The sequence below is a fragment of the Panthera pardus genome, unplaced genomic scaffold (assembly GCF_024362965.1).
Source record: "Panthera pardus isolate Hobbes unplaced genomic scaffold, ASM2436296v1 HiC_scaffold_3, whole genome shotgun sequence".
NCBI lineage: Eukaryota > Metazoa > Chordata > Mammalia > Carnivora > Felidae > Panthera > Panthera pardus.
This window is the reverse complement of record NW_026526876.1, coordinates 37,963,377-37,980,734: the sequence shown is the minus strand read 5'-3', so window position 1 is coordinate 37,980,734 and position 17,358 is coordinate 37,963,377. Positions and strand designations below refer to the sequence as shown.

The 17,358-nt window shown below is 49.1% G+C and overlaps 2 protein-coding genes across 4 annotated transcripts in view; one reads left to right on the top strand and one right to left on the bottom strand.

Moving 5' to 3' along the window:
- Positions 1–9,293: 9,293 nt before the first annotated feature.
- LOC128774155 (collagen alpha-1(I) chain-like) lies at positions 9,294–12,925 on the bottom strand. Its single transcript, XM_053892229.1, has 3 exons — positions 12,905–12,925; positions 11,682–12,613; positions 9,294–9,789 (listed from the first exon to the last, which is right to left on the bottom strand). Exons 1-3 carry the CDS (start codon positions 12,923–12,925, stop codon positions 9,750–9,752), a joined length of 993 nt encoding a protein of 330 aa, XP_053748204.1. The 3' UTR covers positions 9,294–9,749.
- ZNF652 (zinc finger protein 652) overlaps positions 12,168–17,358 on the top strand; it is a 56,861-nt gene continuing 51,670 nt past the window's right edge. The window contains exon 1 of one of the 3 annotated variants that reach the window (XM_019415835.2): positions 12,168–12,295. The gene's annotated coding sequence lies outside the window, so the exon portion shown is untranslated. Of the gene's footprint in view, positions 12,296–12,580; positions 12,802–16,345; positions 16,739–17,358 lie in introns of those variants that run through there. The other 2 variants (XM_019415837.2, XM_019415836.2) reach the window with 2 other exon arrangements.

The following is a 17,358-nucleotide window of genomic DNA, read 5'->3' as shown; positions in this document are numbered from 1 at the left end:
TGTAACCAGGTTGTAAACTTCTAGAGGGCAGAGGCTGTTCCTTACATTTTGGGCTCCCTCCGAACACTGAGTACTGGGCACGTAATAAGCCTTTACTGAGAGCTCCAGTGGCCTTTCGCTTCTCATTAAACATCAGAGAATTCACACAGGGGACAAAATTCATATGTGCAATGAATGTGAATAAGCCTTTATTTGGGTGGGGTAACCATCTTCTACAACATCAGAAAATTCCTACTGGAAAGAAACTCTGTATCTGATGTGTCCATGGGAGAGCCCTCAGGTGAGTTTGGAGTCTCCAAAGGCACAGCTGACATCTGACTCAGTATTCTGGAACTCAGTTACATGAATGCAACGACTGTGGGGAAACCTTTGCTCAAGACGATACTTAGCATCGGTGTGCCTATTAGAAGACATGAATCCGAAGACTATGGGAAAGTCTCCCCCAAGATCTTCGGCAACCAACACCCAGGAATTCACTTAAGAGGAAAGAGCGCTGCTAGGCATGAGGGGATACAACGGGGTTCGAAGCCACCACAGCTCCTGTTTCTGTGTAGCTTGTCTCTAGACCCATTTCCCAGCTGAAGAAACCAAGACCTGAAGAATATTGTACACTGTAGGGAGGGGCGCCTGGGTGGCTCAGTCGGTTAAGCGCCCAATTTCAGCTCAGGTCGTGATCTCATGGTTTGTGAGTTCGAGCCCCGCGTCGGGCTCTGTGCTGACAGCTCGGAGCCTGGAGCCCGCTTTGGATTCTGTGTCTTCCTCTCTCCCTGCCCCTCCCCCACTCATGCTCGCACTCTCTCTCTCTCTCTCTCTCTCTCTCAAAACTGAATAAACGGTAAAAAAAAAAAAAGAATATTGTACACTGTGGACATAACTGCACTGTTACAAAACTTTGATTTGTGCCTTTTTCTCCTTTTTTTAAAAAGCTTATTTTGAGAGAGAGAAAGCACGAGTGGGGGAGGGGCAGAGAGAGAGAATCCCAAGCAGTCTCTGTAGGATCAGTGTGGAGCCCCGTGCGGGGCTCGAACCCACAAGCCGTGAGATCAGGACCTGATCTGAAGTCAGCGGCTGGCTTGACCGACTGAGCCACCCAGGGCGCCCCCACCTTTTTCTTCTTTGAACTTGAAACACTGCCTGATTTCCTTTGTCTTCGTCTCTCACTAGGGAAGGGAAGGGAAGGGAAGGGAAGGGAAGGGAAGGGAAAAGATGATTCCTCCCTTCCCCGTGTTTGTTATCGAAGGGGAGGTGGGGCCGGAAGGGCTGTATCACATCCAGGGCACAAGTCAGGACAAGAGCTCTAGTCTCTGGAGACCTTTATTTCACGAGTCGAGTCGGGGACTGTGCTGGGGGCAAAGGGAGATCAAAGAGACGTCCCATGCCCTCAAGCAGCTTATAGTCCAGAGAGGGAACAGACAGGTCCTTTAACAGGAGCGCACATGAGATGCAGGAAAGGAACCTTAGGTCAGGCTTCACAGACCAAGTATTGTTTGAGCTGAGACGGAAAGGATGAGGACTTTGCCAGGCAAACAGGTGAGGAGACGGTGTTCCGGGGAGAAGAAAGAGCATGTGCAAATGCACGGGAGTAAGAGAGGGCACGGCCCATTGAGGATCCTGGAGAAGTTCAGTATGCAAAGCATGGCAGGCAGGGGGGGCCGCCGGGCAGATACCCCCAAGCCCTCGAATGCCCTGCAGAGCAGTTCAGTTTTCCCTTTAAGTAACGGGGAGCTGAATTTGGGGGTTTTTTTACTGCCTCCATAACAAGTTACCACCAGTTGAGTGGCTTAAAACCACCCGGATTTATTATCCTACAGTTCTGGAGGTCAGGGGTTTCGCTGGGCCAAAAATCAAAGGGTTGGCAGGTTACGTATGTTCCTTCTGGAGGCTCTCAGGGAGATCAGTTCTTTGCCTACTCATTTCTGGAGGCTGCCCACGCTCCTTGGTTCCCGTCTCTCTCCCATCTCCAGAGCTAGCGCTCACATCATTCTGGCCCTTGTTCCACATCGCATCTCCCTCTCTGACACTAAAGCCCCTGTGTCTCTCTTCTAAGGACCTTCGTGATAACACTGGTCCCACCAGATAATCCAGGATAAAATCTGCATCTCAGGATCCTTAACTTAATCCCATCTGCCGAGTTCCCTTTGCCAGGTAGGGCAATATAGTCACAGGTTCCAGGAATCAGGGTGTGGACATCTTGAGAATATGAACATCTCTGGGTGGGTGGGTGGGGGGGGGGTGGCATTGTGCTGCTTACCATAGAAACCATGGAAGAATTCTGAGTAGAAAGTTGGTGTGACCGAATTAAGGTGTTGGTTAAAGCAGCAGGCTTAGGAGTCTAGCTACCTGGGTTCAACCCTGAGTCCACCATTTTCTACTTCAAGTCTCTCTGCCTTGGTTTTCTCATCTGTACAATGGGACTAGCCACCCCAAAGGGTAGTTGGAAGGGCTTTATGGGATTGTAGAAGCAGAACACTCAGGACCGTGGAAAGCACTCGATACCTTGGGAACATCTTGGTGCTTAGTAACTGCTAAAAATAGCAACCTGGGCAAGAAGAGGCCAGTCACAGTTGATGCCATGAAGGACAAAACCTAGCTTCCCAGGAGACCCATTTCCCCCACGACCATCAGTATGATAGGGAAGGAGGTATCCAAGCACCAGGGGGTTCTCTGGCCCAGAGGAAACATGCATGTGCCTCCGAATGGCACGTTGCTCCGTGAGCATTTGCCTGCCTCCTCTCTGTTGGCATAAAGACATGACGGATTGGGGCACCTGGGTGGCTCAGTCAGTTAAGCGTCTGACTCTTGATTGTGGCTCAGGTCACGATCTCGTGGTTCATGAGTTCAAGCCCCGCATCAGGCTCCTCGCACTGACAGCGCAGAGCCTGCTTGGGATTCTCTTTCCTTCTCTCTCTGCCCCTCTCCCTCTCTCTGCCCCTCCCATGCACCCATACTCTCTCAACATGAATAAACTTAAAAAAAAAAAAAAAGAAATGAGGGATGGAGGTTAAGCTTGATTCTCTGAGATCCCTGAAATAGGCAGTTAGTTTGATGTGGGGCCAAAGGCTTGGTGACATTTTACCCATGTACCCAGTATGACGATGAGTGTGTTCCTCAGTATCCCCTATGATTCCTTAACACATCTTCGGCCATCTTCTCTGTCCCCATTTCCTTGTACCAATAAACCTGAAGTGATCTCAAAGTATCTCTCTCCTTGTTTTCTTCTCTAAGGAACTCCAGAAGAGTGCATATGAATCTCCTAGTAGTTTACCTACAAGTAGCGTTGCCAGGCAAAAGAGAAGACAAGCAGCTAATCTGAATTTCAGATAAACAGTGAAGAATTTTAGTATTCAGTACTATATATTTAGTACTACTCTGTTAACCAGATTACCTTATTAACCAGAACATTCTGTTCCCAAGGTCACCACAGAACACTTTACTGTATGTTCTTTGATACAATCTACAAGATGGATTGGTATTTAAGTCCTGAAAGTTCTAGTATCTTCTTACCGGTGACTTTTTCTGTAGTGACACAGGGAAGGGAAGGAAGGCTGTGGTTCTGGAGGGCTGGCAAGGGTCAGAATTGTGAGGTCTGGTGCCTCTCATTTCACTGTCATGAACTGTGACACAAATTCTTCTGCCGCTCGATGCTGAGATTCAGACAAGCTCAGCACCTGCTCTGGATCTCATGTGTCGCCTTTATTAATAATTAGTGGGGAGAATCATCCTACCACTCCATGACGGAAGGACCTCCAGGATACCTTGCTTAAATATCTTGAGATTTTTTTTGTTTAAAACGTGCTTCTGTGTCTCCCTCTCTATCTGCCCCTCCCCTGCTCACACTCTGTCTCTCTCTCTCAAAAATAAATAAACATTAAATTTTTTGTTTAAGAAGGTGGGGGCGCCTGGGTGGCTCAGTTGGTTAAGCGTTGGACTTCAGCTTAAGTCATGATCTCATGGCCCGTGAGTTCGAGCCCCATGTTGGGTCTGTGCTGATGGCTCAGAGCCTGGAGCCTGCTTTGGATTCTGTGTCTCCCTCTCTCTCTCTGCCCCTCCCCTGCTCGCACTGTGTGTGTCTCTCCCTAAAAAATAAACATTAAAAAAAGGTTTTTTAATGTGCCATACATTGCATGCTCTATATCCTTATCTTTGATCTTGACTAGGATAACCACGAGGACTCTCACCATCTATGGGATGCGATCGAAAGCTTGTCATTGCATTGGGTGCATAAAATCTGTGGTGCTCACTGTTATGGGAAACACACAAACAACGTGAAACAACAGTTGAAATCTACAAAGCTGGTCACGGATGGCACTCAGGTTTGCTCAAGGCTTTTGGCGCCCAGGCTCCATCCCACGTGATTTCCGCAACGTAGAATAATCCTCCTCCTCTTACTTGCCTTGAGTCTTCACTCTAAATTCCCCTCCTCGGTCTGAAGTCCTTCGATTTACCTCGTTTGCAGCAGACGCTCAGCCTTGCCACTAGCTAGGGCTTCACAGATGGTCGCTGTTCACTTCCAAGTCACTTCCGGGTCACCCCCAGGTCACTCTCCACTGTAGCACATTGTTCAACCTGGTGCTCTTTTGGTGGGGGGGGGGGGGGGGGACTGGAGCTTCCGCATCAAAGTTGTTCAGGCATCTGTGGTGACCGATTTCTACATTCCCCTACTCATCCCGTTTAAACATCACTTGTAAAGAAATGCAACAGCGTAAAACAGTTTATGAAACCTTAAAGAACCTTGCGTGTTCTCCCTCCGTAAATGAACCAACCCTCCCAGCCACCAGCAGCGGGCCTCACTGCCCAAGGATCGTCTGCGTCCTCTTGCACCCGCGTTACTTCCAGAAAAAGGTGGCCCGAGGGGCCGGGGGAATTAATGACTTAATGCCTACAAAGCTCTAGGAACAACTTGCTGCAGATAAGGTCTCATTATCCGTTAATTGTTATTATTATTGTTATTATTGTTATTAGCTCGACTCATATGAAAAGCTGCCCTGGCTTTGCTCACCACCTCAGGTCAGGGGTTTAATTAATACCTCCTCTGAATGCCAGAGGCCCCAGGCGCCCTGCTCCCGCCCCCACATCCGGGCTCCACCTCCTGTGAGCTCCACCCACAGGGTCCTCTCCACCCCCAATCTCCGTGGTCCTTACCTGAGCAGGTCTGTCTTGCTTGGTTCCTGCCAACAGTTCCCCCTCACATCCCCCCCCCCCAGCCCCAAGCATCCTCTTGTCCCTTGACTGCCGCGCCCCCAAATCTCACATACCTCCTTGGACCTTGCCTTCCCTTTCCTGCAATTTCCTAGCGCCCAACACACTTCTATGGTACCCAACAGTTCTCAAGAGCCAAGATTCTGGGGTGTTAGGAAAGTTAAGAGAGCGTCCCCTGACCACCCCCCCTCCCAACTTCCCCGTTGCAGCCCTCCCTTTCTGCTTCTGCACTGAGTCCTGGGTCTCCCAACCCACCTCCGTGAGAACCTCAGGATTGTTCCTCAGGTGGTGAGGCCGGTTGGGTGGGTTGGCTGGTTTAGGGTTACGGAGTTTGGCACTAACTCACAGCCCAGGACAGCTGCCTTCTTTAATTAATTAATTCCAATTTAAACAAACAAACAAACAAAAAAAACCCCATCACTTTCAGTTGGACCTCAGTGCATGCCTCCAAGGCATATGTCACATCAATTACAGACAACAATTAAGCGTGCTGCCTAAAAGAATCTGTGAGCCTCTTTAAAGACTCTAACACAATTTGGACCTAACTGCCTTAGATCACTCTGCTGGAGATAGTCCTCCAGGCAGAACCCCCAGGGGAGGAAGCAGGCTGCTACCAACTGTTGGAGATAGGAGGACATTCTCCTGCTGGATCCCTGCCCTCAGCTGTCCACGTTGTTCCCTAACGCTAGGGTCGCCTCTGCCTTTGCTCAGGATACACAGGAACTGAGCTGTTGTAGGTGGGGCCTGGCCTCGCTTCTCTGATACCAATGTCCCTCAAATTCCAAGCCCACTGCTGCACTGTCCTAACTGGCCGTCTTGCGTGGATAAGGATGAATCTCAGGCCCTGTGACAATAGGACGGCCACGGAGTTGATCTGTCCTTTTCCTCTCAGCAGAGATGGTGGAGGCGGGGTGCATCGAAGCTTGGACAGCAGTTAGCTTTAGGAAAATGGTTGAAGACGTTGCTCAAGGGCAGACGTGATTTCCTGATGGTTCTTGATTCCCACCTTGGGTGACACTTGGTAGATGTTCACAGAAAGTTGATACAATGTTGACGACAAAGAGGGGAAACAGTGTGGAAACACCCACAGTATTTTTCCATATACAAAGCAAGTAGGCAAAGAGGGGACTGGCTAAGACCTTAGCCTCATTAACAATGTCCTCTTTACCTTCTCTACTAATAAATGGGGGGGGGGGGGGAAACCAACAATATATTTTTTTTTTATTTTTTTTTATTTTTGGGACAGAGAGAGACAGAGCATGAATGGGGGAGGGGCAGAGAGAGAGGGAGACACAGAATCGGAAACAGGCTCCAGGCTCCGAGCCATCAGCCCAGAGCCTGACGCGGGGCTCGAACTCACAGACCGCGAGATCGTGACCTGGCTGAAGTCGGACGCTTAACCGACTGCGCCACCCAGGCGCCCGCCCCAACAATATTTTTTTTTAACGTTTATTTATTTTTGAGACAGGGAGAGACACAGCATGAACAGGGGTGGGTCAGAGAGAGGGAGACACAGAATCGGAAGCAGGCTCCAGGCTCCGAGCTGTCAGCACAGAGCCCAACGCGGGGCTAGAACTCACGGACCGCGCGATCATGACCTGAGCCGAAGTCGCCCGCTTAACCGACTGAGCCACCCAGGCGCCCCCCACCAATATTAATAGAGCAGGTAAACATGGCTTTCCTTATCGATTTAACTCATTTATTTATTGGCAGATGCGGGTTGACTGTAATCACTTTGTCCTTTTATGTTTGCCAGAATTGTCCACCTGAGTCCAAACTTCCAGAGAGCAGAGACCACATCTGTCCATTTTGCTTTGTAGGGTATCCAGCAAAGGGCTGCAGCGCAGTATCACAGAGAAGTCCCGGACTTGAATCCTGGAGACCCACATTGTAGCTCTGGCCGTGTGGCCCTTCAAATCCAGGCCTCGTTTGTATTTGCTGTTGGAAAAAAAAAAAAATGAAAACTGCACTTTCTGCCCTTCCTACCTGCCAACGACGAGAGAAGGATGAAACGATGTGATGTAGACTACAGATTTGTAGAAATTGTCACATGAACATGAACATGAACATGAACACATGTCACATTTTTTAAAAAATTATAAAATGCATTTTCATGTACAGAGACCATGGCTTCGGGGGGTGGGGGGACTGTAAGCCAGATGATGACCCAAGGCCATGTTGCAGCCGGAAACCAAGCTTTGACCGAAGGGACACTGACCATCCCCATAGCTTCCCTCATCTCTGCCCCCAACGCAAAACAAATGTATTCGTGGGTCTGGCCTTTGAGGGTATCCTCTCTTCTTCTTCTAGGACTCCCTGGCATTTAGCTTACCTTTTTTTTTTTTAATAATTTTTTTTAAATTTATTTTTGAAGGAGAGAGAGACAGAGCATGAACCGGGGAGGAGCAGAGAGAGAGAGGGAGACACAGAATCTGAAGCAGGCTCCAGGCTCTAAGCTGTCAGCAACAGAGCCCGATGCGGGGCTCGAACTCACGAACTGTGAGATCATGACCTGAGCCGAAGTCGGACACTTAGCCGACTGAGCCCCCCAGGCGCCCCTAGCTTACCTTTTTATTTTTTTTTTTTTATTTTTTTTATTTTTTTATTTTTGGGACAGAGAGAGACAGAGCATGAACGGGGGAGGGGCAGAGAGAGAGGGAGACACAGAATCGGAAACAGGCTCCAGGCTCCGAGTCATCAGCCCAGAGCCTGACGCGGGGCTCGAACTCACGGACCGCGAGATCGTGACCTGGCTGAAGTCGGACGCTTAACCGACTGCGCCACCCAGGCGCCCCTACCTTTTTAAAACAAGTAGGGGTGGGGGGAGGTGAGGGGGCACCGAATGAAAGTACCCTTGGCTCACATCCCTGTAAGATTGGACATAAACACAGACCTGTGCGCGACACCTCATACACACGCAAGCCTTATGGCAGAAACGCAAAAGCCCAGCTTTCTGACTTGTCTCTAAACACCGTCACTTGGAGATATGAGAAAAAGTGAGTAAAAAAAGGAGAGCCCGGGCCAGCTTTATCCATTCTGCAAAGGGGGCAGCTTCTTGTATCGAGGGCTTTGAGATAGGAACCGGATAGTGCTTCTCAGCAAAGGAAGGGCATTGTAAGATATTAACGAACAAAGTCAACTTTCTCGAATAGAATTCCGGGCATCACATCTGGAAGACTCGTAAGAACCGGGTAACGCCGGCTGTTACAAAGCCTATCTGTAGGCTTTTACGAAGTCTAATAGGTGAAAGGATTGAGCGAGGGTTGCGGCACCACGAGAATGAGAATCTAAGGGACTATGACCAGGCCCCCGGTTCCAAGTCTGGTAGAACCGTCAAAGTGTGCAGAACTTCATACTAAAACTTTTTATTGTTTATTTATCGTCGGAGTAGAGTCGACATGCAACGCCACGTTCCTTTCAATGCCACGACAGGGATTCAGCCTCTACCGTATGCTGGGCTCACCTCCAGCGTGGTCACCACCCGCCACCATATAATGCTATTACCGTATCATTAACTACACGATTCTCTATGCTGCGCCTTTCATTCCTGCGATATATTCATCCCGGGACAGGAAACCTGCATCTCCCACTCCCCTCCTTCCCTTTCGCCCATCCCCACACTTTTTTCCGCTCTGGCCACCACCACTGTGTTCTGTGCCTTCGTAGGTCTGATTCTGCTTTTGCTTGGTCAGTTCATTGTTTTGCTTTGTAGATTCCACTTCTAAGTGACAGCATATGGTATTTGTCTTTCTCTTAGTTCACTTAGCATAGTGCCCTCCAGATCCATCCCTGTTTATTGTAAGTGGCAAGATCTCATCTGCTTTTATGGCTAATATTCCTGTGTGTGTGTGTGTGTGTGTGTGTGTGTGTGTGTGTGTGTAGTAAACTTTTTTTTGTTTTTGTTTTTGTTTTTGTTTTTTTAGTGGCTTGTACTGGGTTTTGTCCACTCTCCCACTCTCTTTTTTTTTTATTTCTAATTTATTTTATTATGGAAGTATAATTGGTATACAATGTTATGTTAGTTTCAGGTATACAGGATTGATTCGATACTTCTTTTTTTTAAGATGAAATTTATTGTCACATTGGTTTCCATACAACACCCAGTGCTCATCTGCACAGGTGCCCTCCTCAAGGCCCATCACCCACTTTCCCCTCCCTCTCACCCCCCATCAGCCCTCAGTTTACTTTCAGTTTTTAAGAGTCTCTTACGGTTTGCCTTTGTCCACTCTCTTAATGAAGAAATTAGTGAAGGACTATCCAAGGCCAGGAAACCAGGGTGAAAGAAGCCTGATCTTCCAGTAAGGCCAGATGTAGGTGCTAAACGTTGTCTGTAATGCCTGCTGAGCTATAATGCCAGCAGCTGAAGAAGGGAGGCATGGAATGAGGGAGTCTGGCTGAGAGCAAATGCTCCTTCTTGTGACATGTTGAGCGAGGACACTGGTCGGTAGCCCTCTTCTGTGGGTCGATGCATGAAAGGGAAAAGTTAAGGGACAGCAGAGAAACCGGGATCTCCTTGCTAGCCCAAGACCCAACGCCTTCCAAAGTACCAGTCACCAAGGCCTCGAATACACGGGGACGAGTCCTAGGGTCCTGGATTGAAAAAAGGGGGGTGAGGGAAGGAAATGTGAAATAAAGGAGATGCTAATGTAGAATTGAATATTAAAATTATTCTCTCTCACTTGCCAAGGCTACCTGTTTTTACTCCACAGGAACATGTAGCAGTTTTTCGGAGTCAAACCCTCCATTGTTTTCTGGGGTGAGTGATTGACTGAGCCATTAAACATTGCTTGGCCCAAATTTCCTTCACTGGGAATAATTCCTGTCTTGCCTGCCTCACAGGATTGTTGGAAGATCTGATGAGATAATGGACGTAACCTCTCTGCAGAAACCATAAAGCACTCCTCAAATAGAAAGTAATAATATGACTATTCTAACTACTAGGAGCCCTTCAGAGGGTTGGCCTGTGAGTGGAGAGTCATAGAAGCTTGGAAGGTTACCTCTCTAGCCTTTGCTCTGCACTTCCCTCTTCCAAGCTGGATTGCCCTGATCGGCAGAGTAGGGCATTGATCAAATGTCCTAGAAGGCAAAACTAGACCTCCCAGTCAGATATTCTGGGCTCACCACCCCCCATGGATGCCAAGTTCTTTTTTACATTAAATCTGAGTCTTCCCTTTTTTTTTTTTTTTTTAAGATTTTCTTTTTTTAAGTAATCTCCACACCCAGCACGGGGCTTGAACTGACAACCCGAGATCAAGAGTCGCATGCTCCACCAACTAAGCCAACCAGGTGCCCCTAAGTCTAACGCATGGTTATTTCCTCCTGCTCTGCCCTGAAGATTTTCTCTCTACCTGCTGAATTAGGACATCATTTTTTCGTGTTTATCCACTGAAGACACTCACTACTGAGGAACACGACCCAAAGGTGCCAAATTACACTCTCTGGAGTGTGGAGTCCAAGTGTAATAAAAAAAACCTGTTTTCAGAAGGGCCCAAGGACAGAGCTAGGCCTTGTGTATCAAGTTTCAATCTCTTCCCTAACCCTATGCCAGATTCGGGTCCTTTCACTCGCTGTAGGACTAGTTTTGAGGGGCGCGGGTGGCTATTTTGGCGCGAAGTAGCTGCACCATGTTGAAAATGTATAGAGAGGTAGGTCTTAATGCCAGGACATTTGTTAAGCGTGCTTTTAATAACGGAAGGAGGAGGAGGAGTTCCAATGGAGGTAAGATTTGGGAAACATCAGGGGGGTTTGGTTTATGGTGGGGAAAGGTCAACCTCCCCCTCCAAGCTGCCCTCTTGGGTCCTCTCCTCCTTGGGCCTTCGCCTCACCTGCTTTACTCCCCCTCTCTGTACTCCAAGCACTTGTAATTATGATCACCCGCTCTTGGCTCTGAACTTGGATAAATGCTACCTTGTTAGCTAATAGTACCATTAATTATATTAATGATTAATAGCTAATTAGTCATAATGCTGTAATCCTTTCAATGGAGGGCTCCTTTCTTATAGCAGTTCTATGCCTCAAGCACACATGCATCCCCTTCCCTATTCCTGGCCGCAGAACAAACGTGGCTCTAAGTTGGTGTTTCTGACCACTCCGGCAATCTCTAAATTTCTCCAGTGTTTACTAGCTGTCCCATCTATCTAGTGAACGACCACTACTGCTTATATTTTTACCTGCTTTATTTCTGTCCTCTGTCACTCACACTACCCTCCAGGAACAGAGGCCGCAGTCAAGATTTTTTTTTTTTTTTTTTTTAATTTCATAAGCCAAGGGCTCTCTTACTTCCGAGTCTCCCTTGGGCCCGCTTTCCTACTTTGGTCCCCCTTCTTCACTTTACCTTCCCCTGAATCCTCACCCGCCCCTACTTCAGGGAGGCTCCCACCCTCTGCCCCAAGCTCCCTCCCACTCTGCGACTTGGCTTCCTTTCAGCAACCACGCCCCCAGACCCCGGGAGGGCGGCGCGCACGCGCAGTCCACGCCTTTACCTGGGCGCTCGGCAGTGGGCGGAGTGGGGGAGGGCGGGGGTGGAGCGGGAGCCGGCGGTTATCTGGGCGGCGGGGCGCTCACATTGTGGCAGCGGGGAGAAAAGGTGCGCCGGGGCCGGCCCGAGGGGGCTGCGCATGCGCGCCGCCGCGCCCAGCGGCCGGGATGCCAGGGGGGCGGGCGGAGGGAGGTGTCGGCTCCCCGTTGGGCGGGGGGGCGGGCGAGGGACGGGGCCGCGGGCGCGCGCGCGCTCTCGCCGCCGCTCGCCCTCCCTCCCTGCCCCCGGCTCCGCACACACAACCACACACGCACACCCCCTCCCCTGCCTCCCTCCCCGCGCGCCGCCCGCCCCGCCGGCCCCGCTCGCCCTCGCGCGCTCGGAAGGGAGTCGCGAGACGTCGGAGCGGCGGCCACGTAGCGCTGCGGCGGCGGCGGCGGCGGCGGCGGCGGCCGAGGCCGGGTCTGCGGAGCGGCCCTGAGGACAGACGTTGGGCGGGGGGGAGGGGCCGGCCCGGCCGGCGGTTGTTACTCGAGCGCCGCGGCTACAGGCCCCCCGCCGCAGGATGGACCGCCGAGGCGGCGGTCGGGGCGGCGGAGGCGGAGGCGGCCGGCCAGGGTGAGTAGGGGCCCCTGCCCCCCACGCACACGCCACAGTCGCGGCTGCGCCCCTTGCAGCAGCCCTTCCTCTCCGCCGCCCGCCGGGCCGGCCGGGGCTCGGGCGCCGGGTTAACCCTTCGCCGAGGCAGCTGCGTGCGCTAGGCCGGAGCAGCCCCCATCCGGCGGGGAGGCCCGGGGCGCTGCGCTCCTCCGGCCGCGAGCTCGGGCCGGGGGCGCCCGCTCCTGCTCCTTCGCCCCCTCGCTCCCGGACCCGGGCCGGGCTCCAGTTTTGCAGAGAGCCCGCTCGCCCCGAGGCCCGAGGGGAGGCTGGGGTTGCCTGGGTTAGCGGGCCGAGGGAGGTTTGCACCGGTCCTCCTGCGAGCCTTCCCCTGCCCTGCAGCTGGTGGCTTGCACCCACTGCCTCCCCGGCCCTGCGGCTGCGCCCAAACCTCCAACCCCCGGAGTATTGTGCCGCCTGAGATAAAATGCATCCAGTGTATACCCGCCCAGCACTCACCCCAGAGGGTAATGCAGACCTTTCTCCTCCCCCACCTCCTCCACCCCTCCAATCAGGCTCTACTTAAGATTCTTAGATGGGAGACAGTAAAGGTAGTGACACCCCCGTTACATCTGCGCCGAACATGTTCATTGTCGAGGGATGTCTCCTGTAGAAATGATAAATGCCCCTGCCTCACCCTCGAAGTCTGTCTTCACGATTTGAGATCCCATATGCTGTTCTTTGAAGAGGGCCAGTCTTTGATCACATCTAGTACATCCCTCCCCCACAACACACACACACACACACACACACGCACACGCGCACACACACACACTTCCTGATTGCCAGAGCAGCCCCTGTCATCGCGGATCCATTGTCAGGAATGGCTTGTGCCAATCAAAGGAATGTGCTCTTGCCTTTGGAAAAGGATTCTTTCCACAACCATGTCCTCAGGATGTTCCTGCGTGAGTCTGTCTCTGATTGTCCCCATGTTCAAGCGTCGTTATCAGAGTGTTTTGCTGATAGGCATCTCCTGTGTACCCTCAGTAATCACTGAGTGGTGCTTTTTTCCTCAGTTGATGAGATACATAGGGTGTGTGGGTATTTCGTTTATTTTGTGATGAGGTTTAACATCAGTCGTCAAGGTGCAGTAAATAAATAGGGTAATAATTTGGGGAAGAATGTGTATTTTTTTCCAGAGATGGCCAGGCCTGTATTGTTCTGGGAATGGCAACTAGCACATGCTTTGTTGACAACATGTGTATGCGTAAGGAATGAGGGGCTGGCGTGTGTGTGTGTGTGTGTGTGTGTGTGTGTGTGTGTGTTGAATGCAGGTGATGTTCCCGCCTCGGGCTGATTGGAGAGTGGTCAACTGAACCGTGATGGTCGGGACTGGCAGGGCATCTTGGTTGTCTGTATCAGGACTGTGCACATGTATTCAGATAGCTACTACCTTTAGTATACTTTTGTTTAAAATGTGCACCTCTGAGTTGTAGGGATTCTGGAAATGTCTGCTTCAGCGGTTCTTAACCTTTCTGTGGGGTCACCGAAGCCTTTAGGGGCTGTCTTCTTAGTGAAAGAGACACACACAATTTTGTATGCAATTACAGTCCCCTTGAAGCTAGTCCTGGGACCTCAGGTTAAGATCTATATTATGCAAAAGTGAAAGGAACTTGAGTTCTGTGTTTTGCTTCCCAAGGTTTGGCATTACAGTACTTTGGTTCTGAGCAGCAAGCTCAGATAACAAAGTGGATTATATATGTATCCTTGTGTTTTGTTCCTTGATTACAGTGGGTCACGTATTTGTAAGGCGTCATTCCCTGTCTTCCTGTAAGAAGGAGATGTGCGAATTTCAGAAAAAGTTAAAACTGGACTCAAAACAATTTGTCCCAATTTGACCAATGGATGATGCATGCTCCTTGCACCGTATTCTAAATGCAGCACATTTCAGCATCAAAGTCGGTGGTCTGTTTCATGATGACTATCCGGAATGTTTATGTGTTGATTGAGGTTGATTTGGTTTCTTAAAAGAAGGCTTTATCATTCCCATAATAGAGCACCTTCTCCGTGCAGAGTTTTTCCACCTTTATTAAATATGATTTCATGTCTTCATTCAGGGTGGCACTGCCATCAGAATCATCTTCTTTTAAAGTTTTGGTTTAATGGAAAGATCTGAACTGCAGTTAGGGAATTCGGTCTCCATGTTTAGAACTTAGAACTGGACAGTAACGTTGCACCATCCTGGGATAAATATCAGCTATTCTTGTTTAAATCACTCTGCATCCAGCTTTTGCCTTCTGATTATATTTCAACCAAGAGAGATTTATTCCAGCTTGTGATGGTGCTGTGATGGGCAGTGACATTAAAGAAACACAGGCCCCGGCTTTCTGGGAGCTTACATTTCCAACAATATTTTTTCCATAAAGAATCCTTTGAGACCTTCATATTTTTTGCGTTTTTTGGGGGGGTTCTGAGAGGCCGAGGAATTCATGGTATTAACAGCTTTTTGGAAGGCAAGGGAGCCTTGGAATCTTGCAAAGAACCTGTTCCACACACCTGAAGAATAGCATTTATTCTAATAATTATGCCGTGTACCCTATGAAGTTTGAAAGCATGCTGAGATTGCAAATATTGCACTTTTTATTATCTCATAAACATGCTTGAAGTGGCTTGTATTACAGGCTTGTTTTATATTTTTTTGTTCATGTCATGCCTGAAGTTTTACTGTCGGAAATTATTTGCCTATCCTAAGCCCAGACCATCTCAGAGTTGCAAATATGTTACTTTTCTTTGTCAGCCTAGTGTGGTGCCAGATCGTTAAAATCTCAGGGGGGCAGTGTGCTTCCTTGATTGAATATTGCTGCACCGCTTCTAACTAGTCGCTTACCTAGTTAAACACCCACACACCGCAGAGCAGCTGATCCTGTAACACCTATGGCTGTGAGACCAGAGTTCTGACTGCCAGATTCAGAGCTTGGAAGGGTGGAAAACAGTCGCCTAGCAGTGGAACACTTAAGGAGTAGTAGCGCCAGCAGGTCACTCATTAATACAAACAGCTTGCTTTAGCTTCTTTAACACCCTTCTTCAGACACCCTTCCCTTAGGACGTTTCAGATCAGCAGCTCCTACTCAAGGGAGACAGCACCTACTTTCCGCAACTGTGGCCTCAAGATCCGAGTCGCGACGCCCAGAGCTGTTTCCATTTCTGCTCTGAGTATGGGAAGTAATCTTGTAGTGTGGTAAGACGATACTTTTCAAGTCTGTAGAAAAAAGTTGATCAGCAGCGCTACTGATGGGATTTTGCTTTTGAATTGTCTGGAGCCTATCGAAGAAGTAAACTGTGAAAGCGAACGGTTTAAAAAAAAAAAAATCACCCTTCACTCCAGGCTTTTAGCAGTTACTGGCTGTATGGCAGCGGGCGTATCACCTTGATCTCTCTGGCCTCAGTTACCTCGCCAGGAGAATGGGATTTGTTATGAAGATTAGAGATGCTGTGTGCAAGCTTCTGGCAGTTCCTGGCACATGTACCTGTTAAGGAGGCAGTAAATGGCAGGAATGGCTGATGAGGGAAAATGCAGATCATTCTGGTTTGCAAGAGGTCCGGTGTTTCACTTGTGCAGATTTGGGAGGAAAAAATTGCAAATATTTGACTTGGAGCGCACCGGAGTCTTGCAGGTGCAGTGTGCTTATTGGAACTTTGATTTGTTGCTCTATGGCTGGCTGAATGTGGTGGAGACCGTAAGACTTAGCTCCAGTTTCTACAGCGCTTACCCGCAGGCTGTGCTTGTTTTAAGCGTGTTCAGAGCTTCTGTGGTGAAAGGGGTGTTTCGGGATGTTAACGTATCTCGGTGCGTTCTGTGTCCAGAGCTGAATCATGTGCAAAGCCTTGTGTAAATTGTCACGGCTAACGTAAGCCATAAAGTGCTCGGTAGAATCAGTGAAGACATCAGACGCTTATTTTAGTTAATCTGTTTGTTTATAGAGCAGTTAGGTTTGATTTTAAGAAACACTTAGGGACATTCTCGCCTAAAGAATTCCCACTGCTCATCTGAGGTTTTGATCATAAACTGTCATTAGGGTTATAAGTCTGACTGCCTTAGGCATTTTTGCTTCGGTGGGTGAAGGAAAGAACAGTCAAGTCGCCTTACCTGGCAGATTTTATCAACTCTCTGCTTTTGGCCTGTACCTACAGATTGTGTGTGTGTATCCCTAGCCTTGTTTTTAGCCCCAAAGGTGGTTTTGTAAAAATATGACATTTTTTTTTCCTCTTTAAAACATAGGGTAAGAGATTAATTACTTCGAAAAGTAGATTCGAGGGCATGTGTACGGTTCTATTCAGTGCATGGAGCTTTTAAAATAGAATTTCTTGGGTTCCATAGAATTAAATTATTCTGTCATTTTTGCCGGATATCGTTGTGATAAGCCAGCGAACCCGCAAGAGTTACGTAGAGACTTTTCAGATAAGGTAGACACATCAGTAATGCATTAGGATTTACCTCAAGGGAATCTGTTAATCCCTGTTTTCTTGTATTATTGAGCCACCTAGGGGCTTTCCCATCAATGGAAATCAGTCACTAGTATTGGATTGCTGATAAAGAGGGATTGGCAAATAATGGCCTTAGATTTGCCTTAGGTTTTGCAGAACACTTGAAAAAATTTAATCTTGGCCAGATGTATCATAATAAGAGGACTTGAGCCAGGTGAGCCCAGACTGACTAAACAAATAAAATTGGGATGATTGAGCTACGTGTTTTTTTCTCAACCAGACTACATTTTGCTAAGTAAACTTTCTCTGGGGACGAGGGTGCTATTTTTCTTTTTTTCTTTTTAGTTGTTTTAAATGTTCTATTTGATTTTTTAAGAGACAGAGAGGGACAGTTCATGAGCAGGGGAGGGGCAGAGAGAGAGAGAGAGGGAGACACAGAATCGGAAGCAGGCTCCAGGCCCTGAGCTGTCAGCACAGAGCCCGACGCGGGGCTCGAACTCGTGAACTGGGAGATCGTGACCTGAGCTGAAGTCGGACGCTCGACCGACTGAGCCACCCCAGGCGCGCCTGTTTTTCTTTTAACTGTTATTTTTTCTGGT

Coding starts and splice junctions, on each gene's coding strand:
- LOC128774155 (XM_053892229.1), bottom strand. CDS start 12,925: ATGAACATGTTCGGCGCAGAT. Junction 12,614..12,904: donor TGAACATGTTCGGCGCAGAT/GTAACGGGGGTG, acceptor CCGCTAACCCAG/GCAACCCCAGCCTCCCCTCG. Junction 9,790..11,681: donor GCCCACTGCCGAGCGCCCAG/GTAAAGGCGTGG, acceptor TTTTCAATCCAG/GACCCTAGGACTCGTCCCCG.